The sequence below is a fragment of the Fringilla coelebs genome (genome assembly GCF_963513975.1).
Source record: "Fringilla coelebs genome assembly, chromosome: 3".
NCBI classification, from domain to species: Eukaryota; Metazoa; Chordata; class Aves; order Passeriformes; family Fringillidae; genus Fringilla; species Fringilla coelebs.
The window spans coordinates 79,442,571-79,470,202 of record NC_140030.1 but is presented as its reverse complement, the minus strand read 5'-3'; the positions used below and the strand labels follow the sequence as shown (position 1 = coordinate 79,470,202).

At 36.8% G+C, this 27,632-nt stretch overlaps 1 protein-coding gene across 1 annotated transcript in view; it reads left to right on the top strand.

Annotated features, from left to right (window-relative positions):
- CRIM1 (cysteine rich transmembrane BMP regulator 1) overlaps window positions 1–25,872 on the top strand; it is a 173,960-nt gene extending 148,088 nt beyond the window's left edge. The window contains exons 9-17 of the mRNA XM_084203268.1: window positions 2,115–2,271; window positions 4,859–4,980; window positions 8,962–9,171; window positions 12,989–13,204; window positions 14,976–15,197; window positions 19,640–19,834; window positions 20,830–20,949; window positions 22,309–22,496; window positions 22,911–25,872. Of these exons, the coding sequence (XP_084059394.1) occupies window positions 2,115–2,271; window positions 4,859–4,980; window positions 8,962–9,171; window positions 12,989–13,204; window positions 14,976–15,197; window positions 19,640–19,834; window positions 20,830–20,949; window positions 22,309–22,496; window positions 22,911–23,087 (1,607 nt within the window). The 3' untranslated portion in view covers window positions 23,088–25,872. The remainder of the gene's footprint in view (window positions 1–2,114; window positions 2,272–4,858; window positions 4,981–8,961; window positions 9,172–12,988; window positions 13,205–14,975; window positions 15,198–19,639; window positions 19,835–20,829; window positions 20,950–22,308; window positions 22,497–22,910) is intronic.
- Window positions 25,873–27,632: the final 1,760 nt, after the last annotated feature.

Below are 27,632 nucleotides of genomic sequence, written 5' to 3'. Positions count from 1 at the left end.
AAGTTCAGGCCTAGCTTTAAAAATTATGATTACCCTATAAAGTCTTGCATAATGAAAAGTTTAGTTAATTTTATTATCACTATGTGTTGCTAGGGAATAATTCTGTACAAACATCCTAGTCTAAAGGCTCATAAATGAAAGACAAATTCTCATTATTTTAACTTGTTTCAAGAAAAGTCTTTGTGTTACACATAACTCACTCTTTAAGAGAGAAAAATATCAAAGTTTCCTCTGCATTATAATGTTTTAAAATCAGCATTAGTGGCTACGTATTAAAGATTAGTATTCTTTGTAGATCAGCCTGACTTAATCCTCCAGAAATGTGTAAAACTTCATGAAGATCTTCGTGTATGTGTTTCTCTCTAAAGCAAGAACCTAAAACAAGGGCTACTGTTGCTGTGCAAAGGTTAGATCTGACCAAGAGTAAATGCTTAAATCTTGTGGTATTGATTCTCTGCTTCCAGACACAATCTCTAGAGGTTATGAAAGGATCTGGTATTTCTTTTCCTGTATTCTAAGTGGCAAAAACAACCCCAAACTTGCACACACCCTTTTTGCTTCAGACACCAAATTTGCATAAAAGTGGAGAGGTGAAAGCCAGGACCCTGATTATATTCAACCTATTTAAAATGGGCACTGTTGTTTGGAATAAGGAGACTCTTATGTTGTATTGCACTTGCATACCCAAATAACACCTCAGAAATAGACAGTGAATTTACTGGTTTTCTCTGAGGTTTTGGTCTCATCCTGACACTAAGGAACCATGTCTTCTTTATCAAATAAGCATTGACTTGGTAGAATAGATAAGGAAACGCTTGGCTTAGCCACATCTGGTTATGTCAAGATTTTGGAATTTTAAATGCAACCTTACAAAAACAGAAGGGGAAGCATTTAAGTAAAGCAAGATTCCTTCTGTAGTTTTCCTTCAGTAAATTGCCATTTTAGAGAATAAGTCAGTATTAATAACTGATCTCCTCTTTGGAAAAACTGTATCCCTAAATGTTCATCCCCCTAAAAGAAAGTGGTCTTCAGGTCTCAAATGAGGAGCACATCTGGAAGAATAATCTTCAGCTGACCTCTGTCCAGCCAAAACTTCATAGTGGCGTGGAAGTTCCAGCTAGAGATCAGCCATCCTTTAAATATCACTCTTGAAGTCAGGCCTTTGGATATCACCCATCATATTCTTCTGTTGAAGAATCTTAATTCTATATCCCTCTTCTTCTATTTTGATCTCACTTTGGCTATTGTAATAATGGTCATTTCTTTCCCTTGTGTTTTCCATCCTTACTGTAAAAAACCTCATAATTTTCTGTTTCCTTTCACCTCTGCAACCAGTAAAAGAACATTGTATCCCACAATATGTTAAGAGTGGTCTTTCTGGCATCTCTTCTTTCAAGAAAAGCAAAAAGAATCTGATCAGTCTTAAAAAAGTAAATTGCAATGAGAGGGGATATAAAGACCTTGATTTATCTCTGTACCAGGAAAATTGAGATGCCAATAGTTTAACATCTTTCTTATGCCACCACAAGAGGCGGATGAAGCTTGGATTTCAAGAAACAGATCTTCTAGTCTCGCATCTCTAGGCTTCAGTCACTTCTTAGGGTATTGCAGTTATATTTTTAAAAAGAAGATCTTAATCAAGTTGACCGCAAACAGCATAAAAAATAAAAGTTCTTAATATATCCCACCCTTTCAGTACTTATTGAAAATAAGAAGAAGATAACTAAAGATTAGCTATGTTGAACAAAAGCCTACTAAACCCCTATAATGTGTGACTGTGTTATTTTAGATGTATTATTGAAAGCCAATGGAGTGATGGATGTTGGACTCCATTGGCTGTGCATCTGTTCCTAAAATCATGTTAGTTTGTGGTACCAGGTGGTGTTCCCCAAGTTGCTGACAGGAACTGAAGAATCCTGTAGTGTCTGCTCACGCAGTTTGGGTTGTTACTGGAGAATTCTGTCAAATATTTTAAAAACAGGACAGTCTGAAGGTAAGGCCTAGCAGTATTAGGAAAGTGTCAAAGTGAAAGGGAGGAGAAGGTTTAGTGTGCTGAGGATGTGTTTGGCATAAGGAGTTTTCACGGTGTGGTAAGCTGTGTGTGTCCTTTGCAGGGGAGGAGCTGTGCACCGGCCTCATTTCGGGCTGTTCCTTGGATTGTTCCTTCGGCTTCCAGACCGACGCCCACAACTGTGAGATCTGTCAGTGCCGGCCGCGGCCCAAGAAGTGCAAACCCATTGTATGTGACAAGTACTGTCCCTTTGGATACTTGTACGTATTCTCATCCCGAAAGCACGCTTCACGCAATCCCCGCGTACGGAACATGCGCCAAGTTCAGCCTATCCACTCGTGTTTGCTTCGTGGCACAGCGGGGGGAAGTAGGGAAATAGAAATGCTGTTACAGATGGGGGAGTGCAGTATTCTTCAAAATGGATTTTGATCAACAGATTTAGAAACAGAAGCTCAAAAACCAGCAGATTATAAAAGGAAAGCAGTGCTTAAATTTTGATGAACAAGATGAGAAAGCTACTTACAAGTAATACCTCTTACATGTAGCTTTTTGAAATTCTTTTGGTACGCTTTGAGGAACTTCTATTTCATAGCCCATTTATATTATTCCAATTATTATCTAATATTTCGAATTTCTTTTAATCTTGATATGACAGCAGACTAGTTTTAGTGAGACATTTTTGGTGATTACAGTATTTGTGAAGAACAGTACTATATTTTATCTATGTTTTCGCAAATGCTTTCAAAATCTGTATTTGTGGTAGACTTCTTTTTCCATAAAAGTAAATATTTGTTGTATTTATTTAATTGTGAAACAGGTGATGAAAACTGTATCTTTTGTTGGAGAAATTTCTTAGTAATTAGTTCTAGTGGCATCTCTACATATTTTACCAGTAAATTTTATTTTGTATGGATTCATTCCATGTAACTGCCTGCTTTTCATAATAGTTTAATTTCTACCTCATGACAGCAGATCTTCAGATAACATGCAAATTTTTCTGGGTTTTTTTTAAGGATTTTCAGTTAAGTTTTACTACATTTGCAACTCCTAGTTTTTGATAGTAATACTCCTTAAATTTCTGGTTCATTTTAGAGTTCTTTGGCCTTTGTTCATAAATGTTGCAGGCTTTCTAATAGCCATTTTTACTGTGGTGTGTCCTCTTAGTACACTGAATAGTAAATGAGAGAGGAAAACAAGGGATTTTAAATTAAGGAGTTAATTTAATTATCATCAGGCATGTTGATTTCATGAGTGGCTGAGACTTGTTGTCAGTTTTGCAAGTGAGAGAAAGTAAAGCCAGAGGGAAGTTACAGAAAAGGAATCCTGTAAAGAGCAGTCATTTTATTCTTTATGTACCATGAGTTTAATACATTGACCTACAGAGCATAATTACAATTCACATATGTGATTTTTCTATTTAGATAGAACCACACTCTTCTTCCTTTTTTTTTTCTCAAGTGTGTCCCACACAGTTTTGTTAGAAAATCTATTTTTTAAAATGACAGCACACTTTAATGGGCATAGTATGGTAGTTGAAAGATTAAGATATTTTAAAAACAATTTGATTTCAAGCTGATGCCATCATTTTCAGGAACCCTGTCTTTGGGATGATTTTTCCCATACATTTTTGTGCACCTGAAAAATATATGAGCTTTAAATCTTTTTAAGCTATTTGGAGAATAGTTTTCAATTTAAAATTATGGGTTTACATGCAAAATATAATTTTATTATGCACAATGGCTGGTATTTTTAAATAATGAATGATTAATAAAGTCTTCAGATGATTTTTTAGAAATTGGAAATGAGCACTCTAATCTTATCATTCTCTACAAAATACATGAAAAATTACACTGAATGAAATTAATAACATTTAAAGATATCTTCATATGGATCTGCTTGTAATATAAAGGGCTAAAGTTGTGGCAAGAACTACTTTAGGATCATTTCATTTTGAGTTTTACCTTGGTGTGAAAATTTTTTAGATTTGTGGTTGTATAGCATATTTGTTCAGTTTACTGCTACTGTGCCAAATTCTTTTTAAAAATACCATGTGTTTGACTTCCAGGTGAGTTGTGCTCATTAAAAACATGGGGTGTAATGGAGGACAAATCTCTATTTTAATGTAAAAATTTAGTCACAAATAGGATATAAAAGAAGGAAATATTAGAAGAAAAGTATATTAGAGATTGAACAGTTAAGGAGTAATCATCATATTTGTGATGTGACCTTTTTTTTAAAGACTGTTAGAAGTTAGTTATTGGAAATATTGACTTGGTGCATCTTTAAAGAAACTAAAACCTTTTCATAATTGTCTGAAAAAATCTGCTAGATAAAGCTCACTGTTTGAAAGCTCTACACAGTAATGGAAAGAAGCATTCCTTTTGATGGGATAGGAATACATAAAGTCTTTAATTCTCCACTCTACTGTAATGCAATTAGTTATTCTCAGCCTTTTAACTAAAAATTAAATAAAGTTTTCTACAGCTTGAAGACAGGCTTTCTAGAGATTGACATAATTTATTTCTCCTCTATCCTGCTAGATCACATTCTATAATTTCCCATGTCTGTTCTTTGTTTCATACATCTGTGCCAAAAGTTTGAATAGTATATCTGCCTTTGTGAAAAAAGACAAGGAAACATTCAGCATAGGATCCACTGAATGGAGGGAGCACATGCCAGGGATGGAACCCATTAAGCTTGTACAGCCCATAAAACCACTGAATCTATGACAATTAACAATAATTTTCTTTGCTCATCAGTCATTTTTAGGGGGGGGTGCTCTTGCTTTAAAGGCGTAGATATTAAAAATGACTTGCTGACCTTTTACAAATTATTTTGCTCATCTAGGAAGAACAAGCATGGCTGTGAAATCTGTCGGTGTAAGAAGTGCCCCAACCTGCCTTGTGGTAAAATCTGTCCATTGGGCTTCCAGCAGAACAGTCACGGCTGTGTGATCTGCAAGTGCAGAGGTACGTGTCCCTGCATTACAGCCTCCAACTGCAACTTGTTTTCAAAGCAGGTACAAACCAGGGTGAAAGAAGAGCAATACTGCAGAGGATATTTACAAAGTGAAATATGGTAACGGGGAGGGGAACCAGTTCAACATGGCTCAAAGAAATGTATTGTTTTGCTGTTGTTTGTTATTATCTATTCATCTGGGCTTCAACAGAAAACTTCAGCTCTGCTTTCATCTCCCGCTACAAAGTCACAAAAAGTTTGTTATCATTAATAAAATTTGGATCAGGCTCTTAATAAGCAACTACTAATAATTAATTGAGGGCATTTTTTTCAGTAGTGATGTTCATCTTGCCTTCTTCACCATTGCCTTTTCTTTGGTGTTGGATTTGATAAATATCCAGTATATTACCTAAAATTGGAGTGTTTCTTGGACGCTTTTCGGGCAATCTTAATGAATAATGAGTAGAGAGAACAGCTGCCCAGGAGAAAGGACTTGGTATTCTTAAGCTGAAAATTTTGCACATGCCACATCCCCAGCCTGAACCACCAAGTTCAAGATGGACCTTGAGATCAGATGCTCATTGTTGTCTGCCATATATTTGTGCTGCTTTCAGCATGTCTCTTCCTTATAATATTTTCAGGTTATGTTCTGTATTAGTCTGTGTATCACACTTCCTTCATTGTTCATCTCCATGTGTTGCATTTAATAATTTTTTGGTTTTGCTCTGATCCTAACTGCTTTTTCATGCTTATTTTCTTTGACTCTTACTTGTCTGTTTTGATTTCTAGCTGTAGTCAAGTAAGTTTTATTACTTTACCATTGCTTTGCATAATGACCCTATTCTCAACTTTTTGCTATTTCTTCTGCATTTTAAAAAATTATAAAATGTTAAAGAACAAGCTGTGGGAACATAGGACTGGAAGAAAATATATGAGTTTTTGAAGTCACTCTCTTGTAGTTGAAGGCAAGCATGCAATCATTTGAATCAAAAATATCCAACATTATCTTTTTTCTATATAATATTATACAATGCAGTTTTAAGAAACTTTCAGTCTTCTAGCAAAATAAAAGTTGTAATGTTATAAACATATTTTGCAGATATGAGAAGCAGAGATTTCATTGACATAAGCTACAATATATGACTTTTACTAGAAATTAAAATTATAAAAATTAAATAAGAAAGGGTAACTGCTGAATAGCATCCCATTGAGATAATTCTTATCACTCAGCTTGTCATTTGTCTCACAATCAGAACACTTTTTCCTGATTTTCATAATGCTGTGACTAAATACACACAAAGTTTTCCCTTAGATGTACCATAATTGCCTCCCAGACTATAAACTTTGGTCACTAATTATGTGTATGCACACTTTTAAGTGTTCTCCTTAACAAGTATGGATTTTAAAATCTGCACAATTATTTAGTGAAATTAACTTGATCCATCTCTAAGTAGTATTTACTGTTGTCATGATCATAAAGATACCAAGCCATGAGCATATCATTTCAACATCAATTCATTTGCAGTTTTGTCAAAGAATGATTAGAACAATCACCAGTATGATCTGGGGAAAACGTGAGTCCTTGTTAAAATTTTCACCCAGGATCCTTAAGTAAGAGGAAGGGTTGGGTAAATCCCCTGCCTTTGAATTAGCTTCACTTTCTAAATTGCTTCTGCCAGAAATAGCTTGTGCTAGGATTAACAGAAACATAGAAGTACAGGCTTACAGGCTGGAGTAGTACTCTGACAAACTGAGAGTCCACTTCTTTACCCTTGCATAAAATAGGGTGTATCTGGATAATCCTTGACAGATGTTTGTCTAAGATTAAATTTATTAAGAATCTCCACTTTCAAAAGACACAAAAAACCAGAACCAAACAGAAGAAGAAAAAAACCAAACCTTACTAAAGTAGTGTTTTCCTGTGGTTAGAAACATATGACATTTAAAAATGAATTTTCTAAAATTACTGTCTCATTTTATACACATTGAACTGGTTACTTCTTGTCCTGAGCTTAGCAGACATATGGAGAAGCTAAGCACCATTCCCTTTAGATTTCTTGCAATATTTAAGGGGTTACAACTGGAGACTTCTAAATATTTTTTGGATGGGAAATGGGTTTATAAGTCAAACAAACCCAGTTACTGCAGTTTCTCATCACTGTTCAAAACTTTGATACTGTGCTTTAGCCATAGTAAAATCTTCAGACTAGTGGAAGTTGTAGTGCGGTATTTAAATTTACAGTGCTCCTGTACTTGTGTCTCATATTGAACTTGCCTCTGCTGCAGTGGTATCACATTGCACACTTATTTTCCTTGTGAACTACTGTCTCTCAGATCATTTCAACCAAACCTCTAGTTAGCTAGTTACTCCCATTTTGTAGTTACACATTAGATTTTTTCAAATATTTGCTTTTGTACTGATTGTTTTTACTTTTCAATTTGTAATTACGATCTCAGCTTGTGAACTTAATTTTGAGTACCTGCTTATGTATGTTTCTCCAAATTATGGGGTGTCCTTTAGAATATTTCAGGGAAAAAGTCTGATTCTTTTAGATACGCTTTTTGCTTGCTAAAGAAGCAAAGTCTTACTATCTAGGATTTCTGGATGTCAATAATCATTTTAATATAGAGCAGTATTCCAGCAATATTAATTCAAATCATAAATACTTTGATACTAAATTATGAAAGTGTAGGAACTGAATCTAAGTTTTTTCATTGTATTTCTGTTCGTGCACCAGGATGAAGTCTATTCTAAGTATTTTATCCTTATGCAGCATTTTTGTTAAGTTCACAAAATAGTGTACTAATATAACTTCTGTGCATTGGCTTTTCTATTCTGATAATGTGCCTCAAACTAACTTTGTACCATCTGCTTGTGAAATCATCTTTGATAGATCTGCCACAGCTGAAGAAGTGCTGACCTACATACTAGTGTGCAAAAACCAAAAAAAACCCACCAAAAAACACCCCAACCAACCAAAAAACCAACAAGCAAAAAAGCTGAACACTTCCTAAAACTACATGTAAAAATTGCTACTTCTCATACATCATCCTTTTTAAAAATAAAATTAAATTAAGAACTTAGTACAAATAACATTATAAATATGTCAGGAGAACTTGGTTGGCATACCACTGAAAACAAGTCAGTTCATTGACAAACTGCTCCTGCATCCTTCATCATAACAGTGATGTGGACGAGGGAGAGTTTGGCTCTAAATTCACTCTGCTGATTAACAGAGAATATATTGAGGCTGAATCCTGAAGCACTTAAATACCCCTTAAGATACAAATGAAACTTTATCCTCCCTGGACCAACTGCTTGTGTGTTCTGACAGAATGCAAGTAATGCCACAGTATAAGCTACTGTATTCTCATCTCAGTAAAAGCTAAAAGAAATTAGGGATGAAATTCTCATCATTCTCTTCCAAATATCTCATTTATTGTAGTAATATAAACAAATAATTTCTCACAAGAAGTACTATATGGAATATTTCCAGTATCTACCATTACCCTGTTAGCACCTGATTGCAATTTTTTTTATCATTTGCAAGACCATGCATAGCTCATTAAAATGTTTTTATATTCTACTTGCTCTCAGATACATTATAGATAATCTAATGTGCTATGGTATTTAAATATTTCATTTTAAATATACTTCATGCTATCTGCTATTTCCCTCCATTGCATTTCTCCTTTTTCTTACATTATTTAGACACTACTACATTTCTGATTGATTAAAAAAAGTATAGGTTCAACAGAAGGATTATATTTTTCAAGGAAATACTACAGGAAATTTTACTACAACCTATTGCCCCCTTCAGTGTACCTTTTAATTGTTTCCTGTGTGTTAATTTAAGTGTAAATGATAGAACTATTATTTACTTGGTTTTATATGTGCTTTCAAGATAAATGCAATCCAGTCACGAAGTTGGTATTTCTTCCTAAGCAGCAGATGCTTATTGGGACTCCTCATTTTTCTTTGGTGTTTGCAGAGGCAACAGCTTCCCTTATGCCTCCTGTTAAAACGGGCTCCTGCCTGTCCATGGATGGGCGTCGGCATGAGAATGAGGAGAGCTGGCACGACGGCTGCAGGGAATGTTACTGCCACAACGGGCGGGAGATGTGCGCCTTGATCACCTGCCCCGTCCCCAGCTGTGCCAACCCCACCATACATCCAGGGCAGTGCTGTCCATCGTGTCCAGGTAACACATGATGTCTTCCTCGTGCTTTGTAACCAAGTTTCATTTCACTTGTGTTTCGTTTCTTAATACATTAAAATAATCTCATGCCTACTCAGTAGTAGGCAAAGATGAAGGTTTCTATGCCCTAATGTAACATGATGAGTTGCTGTCATTAAGTTCTCCCTCTATTTTCAGAATTATTCCTAAAGGATTTTATGTGCTAAGTAGATTAATTTGTAGCATGGTGATATTGTCTATGATGTTATTGGAACTCATGTTAGGAGTAAGAACAATGAGGTCATGAAGCGTCTATAAATAGAGAGCAGTAAGACATTATGGGCAGGATATAAGCAATTATGAACTTTTTCTAATACTTGTAAAGAACAGGAAATCCCAGGGGCAAAATAAACAGATACTTTTTCTGAAGGTGACAGAGAACAGTGCATCCTCCCAGTGACCTAAGATAACCAATCTCTTTAGATTACTTAGACAAATGGTGATCTCCAATCCAGTTCACACCTTGTGGTAACTGGAAAAATCAGTAAGTCCCCAGAAGGATGGAAGATTCCAAAGGGTCTGTCTCTCTTTTCAGCCTTTTCACAATGATTTGTGTAGTATTGTGGGGGATGATACACTTCATATGGATGAGGGCATGTTAACATCAGTCTTGCCTTATATAAACAAACAAGATTCAAAATTTAAAATGTATGGTGTTTGTTCCAATTCCAGCAATTCTCTTGTTAGGTGCCCAAGAGTCATTCTTGACTTCATTCTAATGTCTCCATACTCATGCATCTTGATTTACTGAACATGTACAGAACAGCTCAGAGCATTCAAATAAGAGTAATGGTAATTTTGGTCTTTCAGCTGGCCAGCAGCTAGTTACTTTGGTATGGGGAGTAAGTTTGGGTAAATTCATTCACAAGCGTAATGTTCAGTTTGTGGAAGAAAGATCAATATAAAGTTAGCAGAACCTATTATCTCACACTATATATTTCTTGTGGATGAGATCAGTGTTTGATTCTGACACCAGCAATGTTGGTTTCTTTTATAAAAGAGCAGCTGCTTAGCCAGCAGTGTCCATTCCTTCAAGAGAGAGTGTCTGCATAGGTTTCTCTGTCTGACATCAATCCTGCTTGCAAGACACTGGTCACCTAGCTTCTGTGTAAGCAAAGTCAAGTGTAGGATTTACTATGACCAAATTAGTCTCAGTGTGGGGTTTTTTCCCCCACTGAGGTCTTGTATTTGTTAGAAATATAATTCTGATTTTATTTTGAAACATATTGATTCCCCACTGATGATATAAAATATATTTATCATGGCTTTAAGTAGATTAGAATGCAGTTTGGAATTGTGAGACTGAGAGCATGTCACTCAAATGTATCTTCTATAAGGATATTGAAGTAATTAGCAGTCCTGATGTACTGGATTTGGAATTGCACTCTTACCCTATCCACAGGGAAGTGGCAACTCTCAGAGATCATTTTGCAAACTGAAAAAAAAAAAGTGCAGTTACATTCAATTCCACATTTAGTTAGTTTTCAGCAGAGCAAGATATACATTGAGTGCTAAAACATCCCTTATAATCATGTTTCTATATGTTAAGAGGTTGTATGCTATGTAGAAAGTGTGTATTTGTTTGACCAATTGTTTCTTGAGGTGATGTAGTTGCACACTTGTGGCACTTCATCATTATCAATGCTGCTAAGGGAGCAGTAGGCAACATATACAGCAGTGCTATCTGGTTGTACTTTTTTGATCAGGAACAGTAATGAGCTGTAGCAAAACAGGCCTGTGACTTTGCAAAAAATTAAATGCAAAGGAGATGACACAGAAAATTTCCAGAAGATCTTAGTATTGCCTTTGCCATGAAGAGTTAAGATGCCATCACATAACATGTAACATACTGTTCCAGCTGAAATAAAAATCTAACAGTGACAAGGCAGCAGACTAGCAATCATATTTCAGGTAAATGCTGCTGAATCATATATGTGGTTCATAAATGTAAGCAACTGGAAAAGCATGGCATAAGCAAACTGGTGAAAGATAAAATAATTCCCTTAAAGAAAAGCACAGGTACTTTGTGAATAGACTAAGATCAGTCAGAGTCAGCTTCCTTGAGTTCAACCGATCGTTCTCCAGAAATGAAAACAACAATTGTGTGATGTTTCCTCTGCTGGCAGTGTCAGAGAGCAAAGAGCACAAACGCCCTTCTCCAGACAGGAACAGCAGTGCTAGAAACAGAGAGAGAAGCCACAAGCACTTTGTGAGCCTTGGCCTGCCTAAATGACTAGAGGAGCTGCTGTACACTCAATTTTTCTCTCCTTAACCGAGATATTTGGGTTAGGATGATGTTCACATTAGGCATTATTATAATGAAGTAGGAGAGAGGCACCTTCAGAAAATGGTTTAGAGGTGTAGCACAATTAGCAACAAGTCACTTTTTTCTTCTCCTCCATTCACAGCATAGGAAACCTGAGGAGGTTCAGTTCTTAACAGAGGCACCTAACTTAACTGTCTAATGTTAAATGGGTTGAATTCAGGCTGAAGGACATCACTTCTAAGCCTGGAGCTTTACTTTCAAAGCCCGTAGCTTTCAAACTCATGGCTTCTGCAGCTGAAAAAACATGGTGTGTGAGGCATCTTGGTGTCTATGCATAATGCATGGAAAACGCTGGTGGACTCACTCCAGGTCCAAAACAACCAGCATGGTAGGCAGGCAACTCTTGCTGCCCTTATTGCCCCTAGTGTGGGATAGGCTTCAAATTATTTTAAGCAGGTTGAGATGGTGGCATAACCTCTTCTTGATGGTAAGTGCTTAAGCACTCAAGGTACCAGATAGGTTTCTTTATTTATCTTTTAAAACACCAAGAGGTGAAGACTTCCTCCATTTTTTTTTTTAATACCCCAGAGGCTGGAGGACACTCATGCTGAAAAAGGGAAACAGTTTCAGTTCTTTCCTTAACTTGAAAGAGGTCGAATTTGTTCTCTAATCTGCCAGGGTTGAATCTTTTAGCCAGGGCTGCAGTGATGTAATTGATAATTTGAAAAGAAAGTAAGGTTCATTTGTTGAGATACAATTGAGATACAATTACTGGAAGGATGAGGCTACACACTGTGGCATTTCACTGTGGCATTTCCTTATATCCAGGTGGAGTTTTTTTCAAATTTGGCAGATACTTTTTTTTAAAATGGAACAGCGAGGAAGCACTTCCACTGATGTTAAGTGCTTATACATTTTTTAGGGGGCTGGGGTGGAGGGTGGATTCTGTGTTTTGCTTTTTCTTTTCTGGTGGGTTGGGGTTTTGAGGCAGGGGGTGTTGTTTGGTTGTGTTTTTAATGTAACATCTAATGATACAGATGATATAGACACATGTATGTTGGGAAACTTAACCTTCTGTTTAGGAAGTCCTTAACCTGGACTTCCTAAATCCCAGAGGAGAAGCTTACTTATCCATCCTTTCAGGAACTGTATCTGAAGTTAATATTTAGCAGTTAAGAAACTGTCTGATCAACAGAATTTTTCAGAAAATGACAATTGTCTCTTGGAATTCCCAAAGCAGAAGTTAGTTTGCTTTTTTCTGAAATGCCAAGAATGCTTGAAGTTATCTCTGATTTATATTAACTAGTCTTTATTCAGACCGATTCTCAATTTTTTTCCTGCTTATGTATTTCCCATTTTTCATGAGATGCAGGTGCCATAAAGTCAAAAGATCTTCATTAAGAAGAATGTATATATGTATTTTCAATAATAACAGAAATTCTTCACCTTGTGTACAGCTGTTAATTATAAGATTCACAGTTCATTTTGCCTCTCTTCCAATTCTGTTTTTCCCAGATGAAATAATAGTGCAAAAGCCAGAGCTCACCAGTCCATCAATCTGTCATGCTCCTGGTGGGGAATACTTTGTAGAAGGAGAGACATGGAACATTGATTCCTGCACACAGTGCACATGCCACAGTGGACGTGTCCTGTGTGAGACTGAAGTCTGTCCACCCCTTCTTTGTCAAAACCCCACCCGCACACAGGACTCCTGCTGTCCACAGTGCCCAGGTATGTGCTGACATCCAGCTTTCATCAGAGCCCTTCCTTGATCTGAGGATGTCTGATGTTTCAGTATGAGAGTGCTTCAGTGTGTGCTCAGGTGGTTGTTGTGGTGCCTTTGTTCTTCAGCAGTCTGCAGTGACAGCCTGCAGTTCTCTAATTCAAGTGCAAAATTTGACTCTGTGCAAGAGAGACCTAATGTGTAAAGGGGAGTTGTGGCCCTGAACTTGGAAAATCTTGAATGCAATCTAATAATGTAGGGGTTGTGTAAGAACCACAATGGAAGGTTTATGAAATATGCACTCCTTTATAGAGACGTGCAGGATTAAAGAAACTTTGAAAGCAATCAATGTGTTAGGTAGGTACAGGCTTGTTTCTTTTTCTTTCTACACACCTTGGTTTCTATGAACCTTTTTATTACTAACTTGCCTATTTGGGATGTGGTCTCAAAAATTGGTCTCTGTTTGATTTTACCTTCATATGGTGTCATTCTGATAGTGATTTGAAGGCAGCTGAGTAATATCAAAGCATTCCAGCCTGGCAGGCATGCCGGACTCCTCCTAGACTGCCTCACAGTGTCAAGAAGATAACAGGATTTGCTTTCCCCCAAGGAAAGATATTCAATTATGCATGACCATAAATTCCTATTTTACATAGTAAATGGGGAAGTTTATTGCAGTGGAAATTTAGTACAAACCTATAATTGCATGTAAATTTCAATGTTAAATTGCAGTAAAGCCTGAATTAAATGTAAACTCACTAAAAAAATACGCCTTTATTAAAATAAAAATTTTAAAATTTACTTTAGGAAAAAATAGAAGTTAGGTTTTGCCATTAGGTTTTGGAACAAGGTATTTGTTTGGGTTAAGGTGTAGGGCTTTTTTCCTGACAAAATATTTTGTAATATTTTGTAATATTTACTTTTGTAAACAAGGTAGCCATTCTCCTGACTTATATTTTTTTTCATTATTAATAATGAACATTTGCTTACCTCAAAATGCTGTTTCAGAGAAGCTGATCTTTCCTCACTGGCTTTGTAATAAGCTTAGTCTCATAGCTTAATGCAGGTAGATTGAGAACCTCATCTCAGTGCTCTTATGAATCCTTTCTTCTCTTTTTCTTAGTCCTGTTTCTCAACCTGTAATGTCTGTTAAGGTACAGCTTCATTGCAGGAATATGTCTCCCCCATGGATGGGCATGAGAATTAAAGCAAACCATTGGCATCAGGCTGAAGCACAATCAAGTTCCATTTGTTTCTCAGCAGCTTATAATTAGCTCATCTAAGGCCACTAGTGAAGGTGACAGCAGCATAATAGCTTTTCACTTTGCATCATTCAAAGACTTGGGCTGACATCATAGAAGATGGGATTCAGGTTTTAGATTAAAACTTTAATCTCTCTTGTTTGAGATTAATTCCTATACACCACACAATTTAGAGCATTCAGAGTCACTTTCTGAGGGGCTGCTTCTGATGGTGATTGTTTTTCTCTATGCTCTTTTTCCAAGCTTTTTTAAATTTTTTTTCTTGCTTTACTTTTTTTTTTCTTTTTTGAGTAAACTAATAAAGGTCTAAATAAGCATTATGCTAGAGCATATCATGAGGTCTTCATCCCTTATAGGAACTGAAGAGGCATGAGGTTCTGTCCTTCTAGTTCTTCTGAAGTAGTGAGGCAATGTGCAACAATTCCATAGTGTTCTTCAAGAGTGAACCCTCTGTTAAGGAGCTCTGAGAGAAGTTACCCACTGTAAATTCAATAACCTAATCTGTTTGTATTTACAGATGAGACTCTTCAGCCCTCTCCTTCAAGCAATGAGAGCATGCCCAGTTACTGCAAAAACGATGAAGGAGATATTTTTCTGACAGCTGAGTCCTGGAAGCCCAATGTCTGCACTAGCTGCATTTGCATGGATGGTGTGATTAGATGCTACTCTGAGTCTTGCCCGCCAGTATCCTGTGAGAGACCTGTTTTGAGAAAGGGACAGTGTTGTCCTTACTGTATTGGTGAGTGAATGAAAATAGTTGTGAACTTGTGGTTCCCTTCTTGGCAATAAGACAGAAGTTTTATTTCCAAACTGAAATGCTTTCCCTGAGATGCAGTCTATGCCACCAGTTGAACTGGAGAGTGAAGTCTGCATAGGGAGCTTTGAGGATCATGATTTGTGGGTTTTAGGTAGAAGAGCATAGAGATAATAGAGAGATACATCTAATTTGCCTACTAACTCCAGCGGCCATCCTCCTGAAATCTTGATAAGACACCTTATTGGATAAAGACGTTACAAAAAATTTATTTTATTTAAAGGAAGTTCTGCCAAGTAACACATACGTTATGTCAAGATTTATGTGATAATAATAATATGAAGAAAACATTATTATGATCGCAGAAGATGAGCTGAAGCATTCTGAAATTTCACAGAATGGAGAATTCTTAATAAGGCATCTAAATTAAAATACAGGAAAAATGGAATTTCATTAATTATAATATCTTTAAGATAAAACCGTAAAACATACATTTTTTTAAATATTGAAAACGCATTAAGACTTAGGGCCATGCGCTGGTGTTGAATTTGGAGCTGAAGTAAATGGTGGTTGCTGTAGACAATAAAAATTTCCATGCATTTTTAAAGTAGCAAAATTGGAGATTACTGATCACTTTTCCATTGTGTGTTGAATAGGAGTATTTATGTACAGATGAAATCTTTTGTGAGTTCACAGTAAGTACAAAGGCTGTAGAATGGAAGCTGCTGATAGAGAAAAATCATATATTGTACTTACTGAATTTAATCTTTGTAGCATTGTTGGAAGGCATTCAAAGGTTACTTCCCTTCATTTGCAAAAGTAGTAGGGAGAGATACAGTAGAGAACAACAGTAAGAAGGAGTATAAGAAAATTGATGGGTTTTAAATATTTAATTGAACATGTGAGTCAACTTGTCCATCTATAAACAAAACAGTCCTTCATCAGAAAGATGGCAGAAAGATTGTGAAGTGTGTTCAGACATTGATACAACTCTTGAAATCTTTATATCCTTGCAGATAGAATAGCTTTAGTAACAGGTGATACAGTTTTATGTAATGTACAAGGAATTCGATGGAAGAATGCCAGGGAAAGTTACCAAGTATCCAAGCTTCAGTTGCCTTTGGAATCCTACTTAGATTTTGAGGACATTTTGAGGTGAAAGTGCAATGTTAATCCTATTACTATTTCTTCTCATGGTTTGCATACAGAATGGGGAGAATAAAGTTTCTTTGACAACTGCCTTTCTGCAGGCTTTTCTTCCAGTGAGTTTGAGCCAGTGAATTTTAATCCAGAAAACATTTTAACATTAAAAAAAAATATACAGAGTGTGTTTGAAAGTTGGGCAATCAAACCAGTAGAGTCAGAACACGAGCCTTAATACTGCACTGGAGAATTCTGTGGCTGAGGAGGGGATGCACCAGGGGAACTTGTGCAATATGGGCTACAAAAATGATACCTTTACAACCCTACATCTTGCATGTCAGGTTTGAAAATATATACACAGAGCATGTTGACATAGCTTTTATTATTTTACTTTGAATCCTGTATAGTTGCGTAATATTGCAAATACTTAAATGTGTGAGCTATGAAAACTTTACTTTTTTTAGTAGCAAATACTCAGCAAAGCAAAATGCAGCGGCCAGATTTTAATTAACACTCAGATATAAAGATTTTCAGTGATGCTATATTTTATTAAACCATGTTGTCCTATGTAGTAAGAATGTTTTATGGTTTAAATAATTGAAATTCATGGAAACTTAACTCTGTTTATGGCTTCCATGAATTATATATACTCTTGCATGCAAGATGAGTCAGGTCATGGGGTCATGGGTCATGCACTTAATTTTCATCTTTCTGGTTCTTACTGGTTTATTCTTCATTTTTGAGAACTGTGAAGCACATCTTTGTACAGATTCTTTCTAATTATTTTTATGCAATACTTGATGAAATACTTAGAATCACAGAATCATTTAGGTTGGAAGAAACCTCTAAGATCAATGAGTCCAGCTGTTAACCCTGCATTGCCAAGTCCACCACTAGATCATGTCCTCAAATGCTGTGTCTATACATCTTTTAAATAGCACTAGGGATGGTGATTCAGTCACTTCCTTGGGCACAGGCAAACTCTGTGGAAACAGGCCTGCTTCATTTTTTGGACTTTCAAAAATTATGCAGGACTTCAGCACTGCATTATTTATTCTGCTTCTTTCTGGATCCAGTTTGTATAGACTCAGCTTCAAAATTTTACAGTCGTGGATGCTTTGTTGTTTGAATCTTCATCCTGGGTGTTCAACATTCATTTTCTCATGCAAAGAAAGATTAATTTGGAAATATAACCTTTTCGTTTAGAGAGGATAAAGGGATATCTATTTGATTAGAGACAAGATTAGTCTTCTGCAGAAAACAGAGCAATGATGATCCACTCATTTACCAGATGAGACTGATTTTCTGGTGCAGCTAGAAGAAATTTGAGAGAAGTGGGTAGAGCTAGCTGAACTGTGTTTTTGCATGTGGGTTTCTTACTGCAGGCCTGTCCTTGCTTCCGCTGTTCTTGAGCACCTGTTGGTGTTATCGCCTTCATCTTCATCCTTGTTTATACTCTCATAGAGGTGGACACCAGAACAGGAGACACTCACAGGATAGCACTTTAAAATTTAAATTTCCTATTAAGGTTCAAGGGTACAGCACCATAATTGTGATTTTACCTTTTCTCATTCTTCTAAAAAATACTTGCTGAATAGAATTGTGATGTGTTCTCCACAAATTTGGAAAAGCCTGAACAAGTTAAAGGACTTTTCCAGACAAACCAGCTGCAGAATTGAAGAAGGTGTCCTAAGTAAAGCAAGGCAACATTTTGGGAGCTAATCTGAACAGGCCAGAAGTGCTAAGGTTTAGGTCTGCATAGGTAATGAGCAGCAGAGGGGTGCTCAGGCGGTGTGCCTCGCCCTGTCCCCAGACATACCCTCCTGACACAGGGTTCTGCTGGCTCTATATGCCTAAATGCACATCAGCTAGGGAAGGACCTAACGCCCTTCCTGCAGCTGGCTGCCATCTTTTCCTCCCACTCTTCCTTTCCCATGCCCACACCACCTTCACTTACAAAATCTACTTGGAGAGGTTGGGACCCGTAGTAAAAGTCATGCAAGCCATGAGATACCAAGGACCTCAGGAACCATTTGTGCTTTTCAGATAATTCCACTAATGTTTTCACAATAGTACTTCTTGCTGGTCTTCTTTTGTATTTGAATTTACTCTCTCAGATCTGTTGGACCGGTCTGCTGACTGCTAGCCTTGTTATTCCAGACTATGTCTCTATTGTGTTGTCACTAATTAAAACCTCTGCTCATGGCCAAAATATATAATAAGGCTGACATAGGGTAAATATGTCTAACTGGCATACTTAGAGATGTAATCTGTGTGAGTGCTGAACAGGAATTTATCTGAAAGTTTAAGTTTCATTCTATTATCTCATTCATATGTTTAATGTGGAAGCTCATGTCATCAGCAGGTTTCATAACAATTTTTGCCTCTAAGAAACAAAGGTAGGAAGAAGCTAACATGAAAATAAAGCACTGCTTGGCTCTTGGAGTTTCTGCTGTGTTGTTTTTTCCGCTATCCTTAAAGTGCTCCAGCACCAAAACACATCCTAGGCTAAGCAACTCATTACTTCCTTCTCAGTGAAATAGGTTTACTGCAGACCACCTTTTGGCTTGCATAGGATGTCACATTAAAAAGTAGTGTATTGAATGCCTAGGCAGAAAGGTCACATCAATTTCCAATTTATATAATATTAACCATCTAAAAATGTACTGAGTTTAGTTATTGCTCTTTTCCAGGGGTTTTCTATTGATGCTGTTGTAAGGAATTATCAGATCCCCTTCAAATATGTTTTACCATTACAGTCTAAGCACTTCTAGTTATTTCACCTGAGAGTTGCTCCAGTCCTTCTTGGCATCCTGTCTAATCTGCTTTTTTAAGTATTCTAGACAGAGTTCATCATTCTTGAGCTTTGGTAGTTAGAAATTTAGGTAGTTACGGGTTTGGGGTTATTTTAGCTTAATAGGATTGACTAGGAAACGAGGAAGATGAGCAGTTGGTAGCCTCAAACAGTCAAAGAGAATGAAATTTTTCTTAATTTTCTCAACATTTTTGATAGCATCTTTTCATGTCCCAATCATCTATCCTCTAGCCTCTTGCATTAAGAAAATGAGGAGAAGCAGCCCAGGCTAATTATGTACTTCATAAAGAAGCAGAAATGACATCGTTTTCAGAAAGATCTTCTGGAAGATGAAGACAGGATCTTTTCATTGCAGCTGGGATTTCTTTGTGGCAATTGTTTCACTTTTGTGTCTAGGAATGAAATCCTAGACACAAAAGTGTTTAATTGGCTGTTACCTCAGGATCACAGCACTGTTTTCCTTCCACAGAAGATACAGTTCCAAAGAAAGTGGTCTGCCACTTCAGTGGAGAAACGTACGCAGATGAGGAGCGCTGGGACATCGACAGCTGCACACACTGCTACTGCCTGCAGGGTCAGACTCTCTGCTCCACCGTCAGCTGCCCACCTCTGCCTTGTGCTGAACCCATCAACGTGGAAGGAAGCTGCTGTCCCATGTGTCCGGGTAACGTGATGTGACCACCCAGTTTATTGTCATGCTGGTTTCTTAGGGCCGATAATAAGGTTTTTTAATTGGGTTTTGAATGTCAGTCCATGTTTGAACTGCATCACAAAGGCAACAGACTTTTAGACTTCAGGAAAATTAAAATTCTTAACAGATAGGCACATTGTGCAAAAATATCGTTTGAATTTCACTTACTCTTAGAACTGTGAACTGAAAAATTACTCGCTTGCCCCTGTTTTGTCCTTTCACAAGGCTATGGAAATATGTTAATGAAGTGGGAAAATTAATATCCTTACATCTCTGCAGATTATGTCACAGTGATTAACATTTCTGTATTTTCTGAGAGCGTTGGTTACTTTTCAAATATCACATTGCTTTGTTTTCCACTTTAACTTGGCTTAAAAGCAATGTGACATTTTCTTAGCTATGGGCACAAGGGGCATAAGAATTGCAAGTGGTTTTTAATGTGAGTCCTGATATACTTCTGCAGAAGTTTGCTCACCTTATTCAGTCAGCTGAACTGACAGTACAGCTGTTCTGACAGGACAACTGGGGAGATTCAGCAGTACTCCTTCTTAGAATTCCCGAGGATTACAAAAAAAAGCAAGGCAAAGAAACCAGTAGGGACTGTTTACATATCAGCTGGGAAGATGGTAGCCTTCGCTTCATTTTTTGGGGGGGATTTTGTTGAGCATCACAGAGGAGCAAGCCTGTAGTTAAGCATGAATTCTGGGATGGTATTTTCAGAAGCAAGTTTGTCCACATCAGTCCTTTGTCCCATTCACATTATGATAATGGCAACGAGCATATATCCCATATACAATACGGAATAAGTTTTCAAACAAAATCCTAGGCTAATGTTGAAAATTATGAAACAAGTCAAAGAATTTAAAGGACAAAGTACTGCAAATGGGCAAGTATATTTTCTCAATTATTGCATCACTGAGAAGTTAAGCTGCCTGCAACTTGTGAAAGACATTTTTCTCATTTCACAGAGATGTATGTACCTGAACCCACTAACATCCCCATTGAGAAGACAAATCATCGAGATGTTGAACTAGAAGTACCAAACTGGCCAACACCGAGTGAAAATGATATAATCCACATTCACAGAGGTCAGATCTGATATAAACCAGGATAACTTAGGACTGTGTTTATTCCCCATGTTTTAATGCATCTACTTTTCCTATTCAGGTAGCAGTTGTATCTGAGGATATTCGTCAATGCAGTGCAGTACATGCATGTTGCTTTGAGTAAAGATGAGTCAGTTGATTAAATTATATTTGTACATTTTGGTCTCATTATCACTCCATGTTCTGCATAGAAGAAACATCTGTGTTGGTATGATGGAGTTCTATAAAATTAATAATACAACAAAATGACGAATCAGAAGTGATTCTTGGGTGTCTTTTCTGATTCAAAAACTAGAAAGCAGTCATTAGAATTGATAGACCTTCATTTGACCATTTGACAGTCTCAGAAATAGATTAAGTTGGAAAAACATGTACCACAGCCCAACATATATCATAGCCATGATGTCAGACTGAGACCAAAAACCACCTCAGGTATAGTGACACACAGCCAATAAAGTTGTCTAAGGATATAAATACATCTTCTGTTTAAAACTGCACTGTAATATTTTTCCAGCATAGAGGAAACACTGTGCCACAGTTTTTGTTAACCTTTTCTTAACCTAAACTATGTATTTTTTTAAACCTGAGAATTTCCTATTTTTTAGTCTGAGGATGATCTCATAGCATTCTATTGTTTGGAGAAAGGATGCATGTAACTGCTTTACAAAGTTCCAAGCTTATGCTTGTATAACTCCAGCATTTTAATTTCTCAGGCATTAGTAGCTGGCTTGCAACTATCCTGCCTGGGGATTATAAACACCCACTACAAACTGAGGGAATTTTGTGTATGTCATTGAAAGTTACCATTCTTTGTAATTACACACAAAACTTGCTACAGTCTAGTAGATTGCTAGCAGTCTGTTTTCACAGGCTGAGTGCTGCAGGTATTGTAAAACACTCTCAACAGATGAGAGAGTGAACACATCGTACTTGTCCTACCAGTTTTTAGAAGTAAAAAAGAAAAAATTACTTTCATCCTAGGATTTCCAAGCTCTCCTCAGCCTGGAAACAGTCTGATTTTTTTACAAGTGGGAATTTGGTTGTGATCAGATAAGATCATGCAAACACAACTGAGTTTAGAGGTGGTTGTCAGACTTGGTCGTTACTGTGCTTTAGGTTTCCTTCTATCTCCTCTCTTTTTGATGGCCTTTTCCTGACTACTATAGTCCCTCTACAAGATACTAGCTATTCTAATTTGTGTAAATAAGGTGCCATTGCAGGAGAGAAGGTCCCAATTCTTATGAGTGACAAGATGTACAACTGAGACTTATTATAATTACATTCTTCTTGCGGCCAAGGCCCGTTTCTAATTACTGACAAATGCTCCCAATTGCCCTGCAGACATGAACCACCTCCAGGGAGAATACCGGAGTGGCAGTGGGCCACGCCCCAGCGAAGATGCATCTGTCAGCTCTGTTGCCTTGGTGACAATCCCAATCACGATAGCGCTGTTACTGATCATCGTGCTCCTGCTTATCAACCAGAAGAAGCAGTGGATTCCAGTGTCCTGCTACAAAGCTCCAACAAAGGTGCCGTGTCTATTTCCAGGCTATGCCATTTTTACGAAACCTGGAACAAAATATTGTGGAAAATGTTAAGCAATAAAGAGGCTGTAAAAAGTCTGGGAAAAAGCTGCTGCACATCTGGGGCAACCAGGTTAAGCCTTTGTGTGGTGCTGAATTAACAGAGAACAGTTGCACCAGCCCAGCTGGGATGTGAGAATACCAGAACTCCATTCAGAAGATGAAAAATGGTGGCTCTGAAGAGAGTGTTGGTCTGTTACTGTGTCTGACGTAATCCAACTTTAACAAAAGTCTAAACCCTTTCATTGCCACTTTGATTTTGTTTTGTGCTTATGGACTTGAACCAAATAGACTTTAAAAATTATGTGTGGAATACAAAAACTGTATGATTTACTCAATATTTCCTTTCTGTTTTAACAGCCTTCTTGCCTAAACAATCAACTGGTATATGTGGACTGCGAGAAAGGTACCAGGGTCCAGGTGGACAGTTCTCAGAGGATGCTAAGAATTGCAGACCCAGATTCAAGATACAGTGGATTTTACAGCATGCAGAAACAGAACAACCTACAGGCAGATAATTTCTATCAAACAGTTTGAAGAATTGCACCCTTGCCAAGGATTTAAGAAAGAGAGAGAGCGAGAGAAAGAGAGACAGTCTGCTATTAAAATAAAACTAGAATTGTGCAGTTGCTTAGTGGATTGTATTGGATTTGTGACTACATGTACAGCTCTAAGACCTTTCTGGGATGAGCTCTGACTCCTGCAATGTGCCAGAAAAAGCATTCCCACTTTTCCTTGAGATAACTGACCAAGTGTTTTCTTAGAACCAAAGTTTTGAAACTTGTTAAGATGTATTTGCTTGTAACATAGCTATAGAGGTTTTTTGGGAGGGGGAATCAGGGGCTAGGGGTAGGCAGTGAAGTAAAAGGAAGCTTCAGAGAAGAAAAGCTGGTCATGCTTGGCTGGAGACGAAAATATACTACTGAGCAGCAGGATAGTGGTTTATCTTGTTGCTCTGAAATTGCATCTGTTGCAGCAAAAGCCTAACCCCAGGTGAAAAAATATGAAAAGGTCTGATTATTTTTTTTCCAGCTGTTGCTACAGTAATATTCTCCTAGAACAGAATTTGTCACATCACAGGTGTGGTGTAGCTGCAAATATTTTTCTATATGATGAGAAGCTGCAGTAGTTAATGAAATAGCAAGGAAAAGATTATAGCAGAAAATAAAGGGTGGGTTTATTAAGGATGTATAAAATTATACCTTGTGCTGCTTTTTGTTTTTATTTTTGTTTTTATTTTTGTTTTCTTCAAAGCTGATTGGCTAGATTAGCCAGACTTCAGCAGAGTTAGCAAATGACTGAGGCCTAAGTAATTCCTGATATGAGCACTGGATCTTTTGACAGCAGTATTGAAGGGAGGAAGGAAGGGAGGAAGGATGGAAGGAAAAGTCAAGAACACCATGCAGTTCCAGGGGCTTTTGTTTGTTTGTTTTGTCTGTTGTGGTTTTGTTTTGTTATTTTATATCAATCTCTGGTTGTTCATACAGGAGAAGGAAAAATATTTTTGTTGGACAAAGCTCTTGCGTACAAGAGAGTAAAAAAGAGACTGTTTTAAGGTTGTTGTTTTTTTTCCTGTTGATGTTCTTATTTACTGGTATGCAGATTTAGAAACTACTTCCATGCTAGGAAGCTGCTTAATTTTAATTGTATATTACTCAAGCACCTTTTTTGAAGCTCAGAAAAAAAAGGAGATCATGCTTCTTTAAACTTTAGCATTATAGGAATATTTATGTAAATATAATTATGCTAAAAACAACAAAAAGTATTTGTATGTTTGTGTATATATATGTATATACAAATGCATGTAGGTATACATATGTATATATACGTGCATGTGTATATACACTATACATATATATACTGTATATATAAAATACTATGTATACAGTATATATTTTTTCTATTTTTTTTTCTTGTTGAATGTATTTTTATCTGAGAGAGATTTTACCCAGAGCAGAAACAGATAACAGGCATTCCATATCAATGCTTAATTGCTTGTGAGTTTAGGAAAGTCAAGAAAAGAGCATCTCATTCTACCTACAGTTTGATTTGATTTGATTTGATTTGAACGTGTTTGTGTGTGTGTGTGTGTGTGTGTGCACTCTTGTGTTGGCGTGTGTTCAGTTCGTGCACGATTATAGCAGTAAGCGTTGCTCTTGCTACTTGCTACATTTCAGGGTGTTTCTTATTTTTCTTTTCCTGCTTAGCCTTAAAAAGGCTTTTTAATGAATGCATTGGCTAGAGACACTGATGACAATATACATGCAGCACTAATCAACTCCATAAAATAACACAATCAGCTCCTGGATTTCGGTTGGTTTTGTTTTTCTTTTTTTTTCCTTTTTTTCTTTTTTTCTTTTTTTTTTTTTTTACAAACAATTGTTTGAAACAACTACTGGAATATTGTCCGCATTAAGCTGGAAGTTTGTTGTAGCTTGCCTCATTTATAACTCTGACTGTATAATACAATGTTAACTTTCCAAACAGGTCTTGGCACTTTTATACTAATTACCCATTTGTGCATTGCCTTTTTTCTTTTACAAATGCTTGTCATAAGAGACACAGATACCCAGTATGCTTAATGTGAAAAGAAAATGTATTTTTTGTAAAGGAACTCTCAAGTATTGTTGTAAATACTTGGTCAGAGATTGCTGAACTTTAAAACTGAAAAAAAAAACCTAATTTATTATTATAATGACCTAATTTATTAATCTGAAGATTAACAATTTTTTTTTTGTTTTAGAATATCAAAAAGGTGTTCTAGCTGTTTGCATCAAAGAAAAAAATAGGTGTATCATTAAGGGTCAACATTTTTTCTGCTTATATAACTTCAGTTTCCAACCATCAATAAGAAAAAATGTAATCTCCCCAGTGTTTTGTACTCAACCTGATAATGAAACAGAGATGTTTCTGTCCAGTAACTACAGAGATTTTGTCAAGACAAAACATCCATTCCTTGCATAAGAGTAAGCAGTCTTTATCCAGAAATTGTAAAAGCTTGCTTTTGTTTTACAATCAAGGCCATATTCTGAAAATATTAGCAGGATATAGGACATGGTGTAAAATGTTTTTATTATTATTATTTTATTATTATTATTTTAAAGATATGATTTATCCTATGTGCTGTATCCATTACACTCTTTTACTTTGGTTCCTGTTGTGCTCTTGTAAGAGAAATGCAGATATAATTTTCTGAAAAATAGATGCATATGTGGCACTCGGAGTGCACTGCGGTTCAGCAGATTGCTTGTTTACTTTTTTAACTGTAAGGCGGTTTCTTGTAATTTGGCTCTTGGCAGCACAATAAAAAATTTTAAACCTATGGATGCGTCTCTTCTTAAATGTTCATACTTGTCACTTCTGGGCACTGGTCCTTGAGACACTGGTAGCTTGATGCTATGGTGAGTAGGAGTTCATATTATTGTCGTGCTGACCTGAGATCAGAACAGTTCAGAGAGTACTGTGGGTAAAGAAGAGTTTGCATGCACAGAAGATTCTGCATATTACACTGAAGAATTTTCCCATTAGAAGCTTTGTGCAAGTCCAAGTAGTTCCAGTGTATAGTAAAGATGGATCAAATGCAAAGTTAGGCCTTTGCCCTGCCATGGAGTTCATGTGGTCTAGTCTTACCTGACAGAGAGCCATGACTAACTATACAGGATTCTAATGCGAGGTCCTACAAAAAGTGTATGGAATCAGAATTTGCACTTCATGGACTTCCTGAGCTGCAGATCAGCTACTCATCTATTAGGCTATAATGGGTTTTTTCTTCTAATTTGTAAGTTAATTAACTTGATGTCCAAGTTCTAGGAGGGAAGATCCTGAGGCAAAGTGGTTTTCAGCTTAACTACTTGTTCTGTGAAAAACTGCCTCCTTTCTCTGAACCTATTCTCCTAATGGTTTCATTTAATATCCCTGACACTGCATTCAAAGCAGCAGTAGATCAGTACTTATATGTCACCCTAGATCAGTACTTATATGTCACCCTTTGATTTAGAGACCCGTATCTTGTTTCCATTTTTTCTTAAGCATCCCAAGATACAATTCTTCAGGAGCAGTTCCATGCCTTATGGCCAACCTTGTACTTCCATGTACATCCTTTAAGGTGAAGGGTAAGGGGACTGAAAATGTCCACATTGTTCACACGTGGTACTCCCTGGATGCAGCATGGTGTTTACTGTTTAGATGGCTACTGACTGCTGAGTCAGTGTTCTTGCAGAGAACAAGCTGCAACAATACAAAAATGCCCAGTAGTTATTGCAAAGCCCATAACTGACTTTAACTGGGATAGATCTGCATGCCTTTATATTTCCATATACTGAATTTTTTCTCACTCACTAGTTATGTGATCTAGCATTATTGCTCCTTCCTAAGACTAAGTCTATGGAAGACTTAAGTTTTCTAGAAGAGCATCTTCAAACTCTGCAAGCATTTTGGGTTTTCATCAGAATGAAAAAGAAAACATCAAGTATAAAACAATGAAAACATCAACGCATAAAACAGTGATGCATCCACATTTTAACACTCATAAGTAGTTCTGGCCTCCTCTGCCTTACAATGTCTGAAAGGATCATATTTGGAATGCCTATTTGCACTACGGTTTATCAGTCTGTCATAATCCTGAGTAGGATAGGATGCAAATCCTTTCAATGACCTCAGCCTAGGAATGCGTTTTCCACTTGCAGTGTTGCCAAATATCAAGTAGAAAGTACAGAAAGAAAATTAAAAGAAACTCAAACTGAATCAGGAAATTAAGTTCAGAAGACTGCTGGTACGTACTTTAGCATATAAAAAAACCATGGCTTCTCAAAAAAAAAAAAAAATCTAAAAGAAAGCCCATCCTAAGCTATTGCACGTAAGGGCACGATACAAAGCTAGCAAAGGATGGGCATGGGAGTCACAGTGCTGGTAAGAAAAAGTATCTCCAAAGCTTAGATTCTTGCGTACTAGGTGACTGAACGGAGGCATCAATGACAGTATAAAAACAAGTTACAACAAAATTACTGCAAATTACTCCTACTACGGCAGAGGCACTGGAACTGGGTGATCTTTAAAGGTCCCTTCGAACTCAAACATTCTATG